Source organism: Cajanus cajan, chromosome 8 (assembly GCF_000230855.2).
Source record: "Cajanus cajan strain Asha chromosome 8, NIPB_CcT2T_4, whole genome shotgun sequence".
In the NCBI taxonomy this organism is placed as follows: domain Eukaryota; kingdom Viridiplantae; phylum Streptophyta; class Magnoliopsida; order Fabales; family Fabaceae; genus Cajanus; species Cajanus cajan.
Genome location: NC_138524.1, coordinates 24,301,607 through 24,310,503, shown reverse-complemented (window position 1 = coordinate 24,310,503; position 8,897 = coordinate 24,301,607). Strand labels below are relative to the sequence as shown.

Below are 8,897 nucleotides of genomic sequence, written 5' to 3'. Positions count from 1 at the left end.
ATTTTATTTCACTAAAAATTATTGTAATAAAATTTTGATATATATATATATATAGTGAAAATATTATACTTATTCTCTATATTTATATATATATTATCATAACTAAAAATTTCAATTACTATTTTAAGAAGAATACACTTAACAATAATATTGAGAATATTGTTATCTAAAAAATTAGGATATTACAAGCGGCCATATAAATAGTCATTATTTTTTTTACCAGCATTTAAATAATAGCTTGTGTATCCAGTGTCGCTAATACTATTATCGGCATTTACATAAAATGCTGGTAAAGATCTATTAAATTATCGGGAAAACTTATTTTTTTAGTGGCAATTCTAGTAGCTATTTTAAAGGCTATTAAAAGTTATTTTTTCAATTGTCTCCTTTCCATCCATTTAGTGACTTTTATCTTTTGCTAGTAAAACTTTAAATAATTTATTCCTATAATTTTCTTTTCTAAATTCATAACTTATATACTCTTTTTTTTATCTCTAGTCGATGTGAGATTTGTAAGATGAGAGTTGTCTTCTATTTATATATTTTTTAATTTATTTTTTTAATTATCTTATCTCTTAAGAAATGTGAGATTTATAAGGTGAAAGTTGCTCTCTGTTTTATAGCTCTGTTGAACTTGGTAATAATGAGTGATTTGATACTAATTTATTATAGTGAATTAAGAGTCTAACTCAACCCTATAAAATCAACTTATAAGGTGATAGTTATTACTGACTTATATACTATTTAATTATCTTATCTCTAATCGATGTGAGACTAGTTTTTTTCAATAAATAATTGTCGCTAATAGTAAACTTTAGTGTAATATAAATACATTTTTAGTGGCTATTATATATTAGTCATTAATATTTTTATTATATAATTAAATAGCGACAATTAAATTATTATCATTAAATAATTATCGTTAATAACAAATTTTGTTGTAGTGCTTCCTGCATGTATGTAATATCGGACGTGTGTAAAAACACACACTCAAACGATCATGAAGAACCTGAACATCACAAAAATCAAGCTACACCATTTTCCTTTATAAATCGCCATCACGAATTGATTTATAAAAGCTCGATAAGGCTAACCATGACGAAGCTAGCTAGCATGCACAATCGAAACATCACAAACCAAAGCTCCAACATGCTGTGTTGGCAAAACCACGTACAAATTCTACGCCAACATCACAAAGCCTAGACATTAATTGTTCCCCTTGCTTTTTGTGCCTAGTTGGTAAGATATTGGTTGTTGTGGTCCTCACACCACAACAACTTACGTTATTAGCCATGAGGACATTCAAGGGTGGCAAAAGTACTTGTGTATGAAGGTAGAGCAGCACATGAAGTGAGAGTGGGGAAATAGATGGGGACTTCAAGACGAAAAGTTCAGGGTGTTTTTGTTGCAAAATAATAGCATATTTCTTTTTGGTAATCATGATATAAAGTATCTATGATTAAAAGTATTTACTAATCTCTTTTCTTTTAATATAATCAATTTCATCTTCAGATCCGAATTCTGAACAACTTGATTAAGTGATATAAATTGTTAATGTTAATAAAAAAATAATAGCACATTTGAGTAATAATTTACTATGTATGTTACTTTTTAATTGTAACTTAAAGATTTTTATACACAAACAAAAATAATAATAAACTTTTTTATTTTTCATGGAATTGTTTTAAAGTTTTTTATTGTACTTTGTTTTACTCAACAATATTATAAATGTGTAATTAATTAAAAATTAAGTAAAAAGTAAGAGTATATAACTGATAAAATTAAATAGTAATTAATTATCTCATCTTGAACTTTGAAAATAATAGATAAATAAGAGCAAAACTCTACTAAAAAAAATTGATAATCTAAAATAAATAGACAGTGTAATTTTGTATTTTGTAAAACAACTTAGTCAAAATGAAATTAAACTTAAAATTCTTTAAATAAGATTTGGGTTAGATTTTATAAATGAAAAATAGTATTTAAAAAAGTTTGTAGTCAATTAAGTTTTCTAATCAACATTAGTTATTGAGTAAATCTATATATATTTTGTATTAACAACATGATGAATAAAAAAATATATTAACTAAAAACCATATTGTTATGTAAATGTTATTAAGGTTTTACAAACTTTGAAAAATGATAGATAATGTTGTGACTTATATACTTTATATAGTATTGTCTAAGTTCTTTAAGATTGAATACTTATGTTAGTCATTACCAAATCTAAATTAAATATCAAAGTTTATTTATTTTAAGTTTCATTCTTTGGTTACATATACTTGTTATGCATTTTTTTATTCAATGTGACACTTAATTTTAGAAAATAATTATAAATGAGAGAAATATACTCTCTATATGTCATTCTTTTATTCGATGTAAAACTTTAATTCTAAAAAATCTATTAAAGATGAGAGCAATATATTTTGTGTCATTCTTTTACTCGAAGTGAGATTTTAATTTTAAGAAGCAATTAGAAAAAATAATATTAAGATAAAGAAAAAGTTACACTATATATAATAACATTTTCTAAAAAAATGTTACAATAACTTATTAACTAAATCTATAATAACATTTTAATTATTATAAGTAGAGAAATGTTACTAAAGAAGCTAAATGTAGTAGTGTTATGTGTTAAAAAAAAAAAAAAAAAAAAAAAAAAAAAAAAAAAAAAAGGAGAAAAATTTGAGCATTCATGCCTAAGGTTTTCATGTTCATTAATGAAATCCCTGCTTTGAAATGGAGGTACCCATTAATAATAGAGAATTTGTTTTTCAAAAACGAGTGAACTAAGCATTGCATAGAAAAATTACATAGCAAGCTGATCTAGCTGCAGTGTAAGTTTCTTGTGCCTTAGGGCCAATCGATCAATCATCAAGACAAAGCTAGAATTCTAGCTATTTGTCGATGTTAATAGTGTTAGTATTATTCAAAAAGTAACTATTTATATAATATAGGTTTTAATCAACACACAAATTACGTTATATATAGCCTCGTTAGTAAAACCAATGCATACCAACTTGGGTGTGAAGACTAATATGTACTCACAAATTATACTCAGTATAGTTGAAGACGTATTTTTTTATGATGTATATATACATGATCTAATTTTCTCAATACGTATGCATAGATACCGAAGTATGATGAGGTTATTTTATTATATTTATCTGAGAAAATATTTTATAAGGGTTACTTTTATAAAATTATTTCACACACAATTCTACAACGAAGAGATATTGTTCACTTTGAATCTAAAACTTCACTATTTTACTTTTAGTCATCATCCAAAAAATATTTTAAATATTGGAGTATGTGTTTTATAAATTATAAATTTTTTCTCTTATTTTATCAATATAGGATTTGTTTGTATTCTAACTAAGCACATCTCTATAGATACTCTTACAATATCAGAATTGATATCACCACTCTGGTTTGGACAAATTCAGCTCAACTTTTGAAGAATTCACCAGGAACACAGATGACCAGAACAACCTATAGCACAACTTTGATCAAACCTAGTGATCCGAACTAATCATATATTTCTGGTCCATTAGTAATGTAAACATACAAAGCATGTTCAAGTCTTTCCTATGTGTCTAAATAAAATAAAATAAAAAATATAACTGAACACATAATTCGAGGTCAAAATTAATATCTAATCAATTTATATATCTAGATTTAATTCTGGCCGGTGTATTCCGTGTTAATGTTCGCATGCATTTGTGGCTTTATCTCTAGCTACTTCAAATAGCAACTCACTCAGATTACAAATTAATATGATGACTAAAGGCAACAAAACCAAACTTGTGGCAACCAAAACAATGAGACCTGTGATTGTTGTCATTTCATCGACGCCCAATATAGTTGAAGATGTTACAATTTTTTTACATAATTAAGAAGTAATTAATTCAACCAATGAACACTCTATGACTCACCATTTAGACTATAATATTAGGACTGAAAATTAGTCAAGTTGAATCGAGTTCGATTCAACTCGACTTGATAATATTTCACTCAATTCACAACTTGATTCGAGTATGACACAAATCTATTTTTCAGTTCAAACTTGACTTGATTAGTTCAAAATCATTGGCATCTCGATTTAGTTAGTTAATTTGAATCACATGAGTCAAGGATTAATTTTTTTTAATCTTATACATTTTAAAATTTCAAGTTACTAATAGAGTTTATATTAAATGATTGTTTATTTTTTTAAAAGACAAAACATAACTTATTATAATATTTTTGCAAGGTTACAATGTATGACTCTAAAAAAAATATATAATTACAATCAAAATCTCCATAAATAAAAACTACTTTACTTTGCATATAATAATAAAAAAAAAACCTCAATTCATATAATTATGAAATTGTAAAATATTCACTTTTTTATTTATTATTATTAGTTTATAATTGAGTTTTAAATGTTCTTTCAAATTTTAATAGATTAAAATTAAATAAAAAGTTAATTATAAACATATATTTATATACATATCGAGTTGATTCATGAATTAAATAAGTTAAACTATACACAATTTAAGTTCAATTCATTTATTTATCGAATTCAATCTTTAGATAAGTTCAATTCTTTTGATTCATGAACCAAATTTAATAAATTATCAAATCAAATTTTAAACTATGTTAGAGTGGGTTGGTATAAATGACCCATGGAATAATTTTCTACATTCCGAAGATCAAGACTTATGAAATGGATGCTAGACAAAAAGTTATATTTATTTTGTCAAAGCCAGACCCATATTAGGTTGGTGATGCACACATGCAAGTTTTAAAATGCAGTAATTCAAATTTTGCTGCTATATCCATTACTAATGAGACTTGAAAGAACCTTGTAAATACGTATGCAGGAGCCACAGTAGCTGACCAGAAATTTTATGAAGTTGGAGTGAATTTGAGTGATAGGAAGAGACAGATAGAAAGAATAAAGAAAAAGCTAGAGAGAAAAATTGATAAATATGACAAGTGATACGATAAAAAAAAAAAAAAAGTATATTGAGAGAAGAAAAAAAAGTGGATATATATACAAATATAATTACTCTTGCTTCATATGAGGAAAAGATTTAGATAATAAAGACAATCAAACTTGAATAACAAGACTATAATAATATCAAAATAAATTTGGAATTAAGTGGAGACATGTGTCCCCATATTTCTCACTATAAGTTCATCCTTAAGAGCTCAGAATGATCCTCAGTGGACATATTTTCTCGTAAAAGTCAAACGATAGTATATAATTGATTGTTTGTTTCCATCTTTGGAAAAATAGTCATGAATTTGTCTAAAGAAATATTAGGTGAAACTACAATGCAAGTTTTAGACAGAAGTGACAGCTACTGATCAAAATGATCCATAACCCCTCCCCACAAAGAAAAAGTTAACCACCATAGCTCAATACACGAAATGACGAGGTTTAGTAACAAATCCATGTTAGAGCATGATTAGATACGAATTATAAATAAATGTTTTTATGAGTTTCTCTATTAAAAATAAAACAATTTTTCTATAAAAAAATTCTAAAAAGAATGTTTCTAAATATATATCCAAAGAAACTCTTAATAATGATGTATCTAAATCGTTGATTTGATCATGAAAAATGGATATCAAGTCATATATTCCGATTCATAATAAATTGAAGAGACAGAAGAGGTATCCGATGATTTTTGAGTTAATGACTTGCATTATGCACTTATGTGGGACATCATCTTACTTATTTGTGGGGGATATATTGCACTGATTGTGGAAAAGTTTTTAAGTCTCAACTAACCTGATTTTCTTCTTTAATCCAATTGAGTCACTTCTAAGTTCTAATTTATTGGAGATCTTTCTCACTAGTTCATGCATGATTACATATACCTATATACAGATATGTATTTATGTTAAATATTTAAATGAAGAGATTTTCCCTCATAATAATTTTACTTGGTTCAAACAAAACTGCTTGCAGTAAAAGATACTTTGTAGTATATAATAATAATATATATATATATATATATGCATGTGCATACTGAAATTTTTGTATTATGCCTTCACTATATATGCAGATAGCAATGTGTAATGTATATGTATACAGTTGCCATGAATATTCGTATGTATAAACATACATATATAGACAAGAAAAATAATTATTAGACAAAAGACCAATCATTTAGTGTTTTATACAACATTATCAACGATTCTATACAGCACATAAAGCATAATCATACTTCAGAATACCAGAAACAAAGCACAAAATTTCCATGAAAGCTAAAGTATACATGCATCATACACACTGCTCGGAAGAAAATTCAAAGTTATTTTCCCTACTTTGCTTGATAAGGTACTGATGCAACTTCATAATTGTGAATAATACAGTAGGACTTACCCAATATTAACTCAATTTCTTCATGAACTTCAATCTAAATTCTCATTCAAATAACAAAACACACTCCTTGACAAATAAAGAGACCAGAGAAAGGTTTAACTTGATCCAAGGATATATTGATAGACTCATGTATATCTCCAATTGCAGGACACTGCAGCTAAGGTTATAATAGATATACAAGGCATAGTAACAGACTCAGAACTTTGAAATCATTGAGGGACCTGAAATCAATTCACGCAGAGTAAAATAAAATAATCAAATGCATTTAAAGATAAGACATTCTTTCTTTCTATTAAATTGTCGAATACAGTTGGTTATAGAAGACAAAGAATTTATTTAAAAAATGCAAGAATTGAAGATATAGTATGGTCATGATATGATGTCTTTGCAAGCACAGTGTTTGGTAGTGGGGAAGAGTACAGTGTAATTCATGTACGGAAGTCAGATATACATATTGCAGCACAAAATAGAAAGGACTTTTACATAAATGTGCAATATGAATATGAAGACAAGAAACAAATTAAATAATTGGATAAGACAAAGCTTTATGAAAACTAGAGACCCGGGATTCTGGTACACTAAGGTATAGTATATAAATTAAGCATGATATACCCGCAGTCACAGACAAGAAACTCTCCAAATAGCATCTAATGTTCAATTTCGTTAAATCTTGAATTTAATCTTTTTTATAATGAATTTTAAAATATTTTTATGTATATCTATGTCAATATATATCAATTAAATTTAAAATTCTTATATATTATATTATCAAAGAAATTATCCCATATCTGGAAGATAGTGGGAATCCAAAAGAAGTAAGATTGTGTGGAAAAGCAAACATGTACTGTCTATATTATATAAGCACCATCTAAATGTTATGAAATTGAGATCAGAAACCACAATAACATCGTCATCTTGCATGTGAGAAAGGACAAATAGAGAATGGATGGGAGAGCATTCGATAGTCCCTACCATCCCCAATTAACTCAAATGTAATGTGAAAACAAAATCAAATGAAGGTAAAGTAATTAAGCACTGTTATTATGCCATTTATCAAAATTATCTATGAGATTTAGGGTTTAGAAGTCCAAGGACTAGGGTTTACTATGAATGAAATATGAGATGCACTCTAGGTGAGAAAAAAAAAATGACCCTATATATATAACACCTTCAAATTATGTGTTTGATGTAACTTTCCTTTTCTAGCAATCTTAATTTGGAAAATTTAACCAGCTGTAAACACTTACCTAAAGAAGTTATTGTCCAAATTAATTAATGATCTTGTTAATTGTTCAATTATGCTTTTATGATGCACACAATAATGTCAATGATTCAAACAGCAGCAAGTCTTTTCCATGTCAACTTCTGAGAATAGCAGCAAATCTATAAACAGTAAGTAAGAAAAATCAATTTACCCTTATGATTATTATGCTGGAGAAGAAGCCAGACAAAAAGAGAGACTCAAAATTTCACTGCTGCAAAGGTAAGTTTGAGCTGTCCCCTATGGTCTTGATTAGATTCCTCTTCTTCTTTTTCTTCTTATAAGGGATCCCTCTTGCCTTAGCTTGAGAATCACGAACCTCGCGAAGATAGACTCTTATGGCGCCACTAGCAAAAGGATTAGTCTCAGGCAAGCCTCCATTTTCTTCATATGCAGCTCTTAGCCTTCCAATGAGAGCATCAAGGCTTCCCCAAGCTTGTCTAAGAGGGCATGTGCATGGACCAGGTGGCTCGACTTGACCAAAGAAGAGACAACCTTGAACATGCACTTTTGTTTTCCCAAACTGGTCCAAGTACCTTAGGAAATCAAGCACTTGGGTGGAATTGCACTGTGAAAGTGCCACAGGAGGCCTTTGGTTCCTCAAGTATTGGCCAAAAGTGTTCCAATCCCTCCTCTTCTGAGATTCATACCTACTCAGAGGTTGTTGATTCGAAACAGCTGTAGCAGCAGTGGTGATAGTAGTAATAGTAGTAGCAGAAGAAGATCTCGATGATCCTTCTGCTATGTCTTTTCCTTTGCTGGACATACCTGAGCTAGTGATTGTAATTCATTTAGTATTTCATTTTCTGAAGCAAGAAAGAAAGGGGAGGTTTTGTTTTTTGGAAGGGAGAAGACAATAGAATAGCAGTGGAAGAAAATGACAAATATTTTTTTTGGAGATCACATCAAAGGGGCTAGTGAGGAGACATGGAATGGGACCAATGAAAGTGCTTTAGCCTTCTTTTTCTTCCTTCCCTACATTATCTTGCTTTAATGGTACTATTAGCATTAACCATACTTTATAATTTTGTTTCCTCTTATTTTTTTTAATTATTGTGCTCCCATCATCAAAGGTGTCATTATTGGGTAACTTAGCGTAATTAGCACTATGGTTATACCTGATGACCATTAAATAACAGTCTAGGTCGTCTAGCATTTACGGTCTTGTTTGCCACGTATTGGAAAATTTTGGAATTAGATGTTAAACTTGGTCACTTCCGTAACCTATTCTATTAAACTCATTGTCAAGGTAGAGAA

The 8,897-nt window shown here is 28.3% G+C and overlaps 1 protein-coding gene across 1 annotated transcript; it reads right to left on the bottom strand.

The window, feature by feature from the left end:
* Positions 1 to 2,635: 2,635 nt before the first annotated feature.
* LOC109805857 (protein LIGHT-DEPENDENT SHORT HYPOCOTYLS 7) lies at positions 2,636 to 8,609 on the bottom strand. The gene is made up of 2 exons (XM_020368110.3): positions 7,795 to 8,609; positions 2,636 to 6,600 (listed from the first exon to the last, which is right to left on the bottom strand). Exon 1 carries the CDS (start codon positions 8,404 to 8,406, stop codon positions 7,849 to 7,851), a length of 558 nt encoding a protein of 185 aa, XP_020223699.1. The 5' UTR covers positions 8,407 to 8,609; the 3' UTR covers positions 2,636 to 6,600; positions 7,795 to 7,848.
* Positions 8,610 to 8,897: the final 288 nt, after the last annotated feature.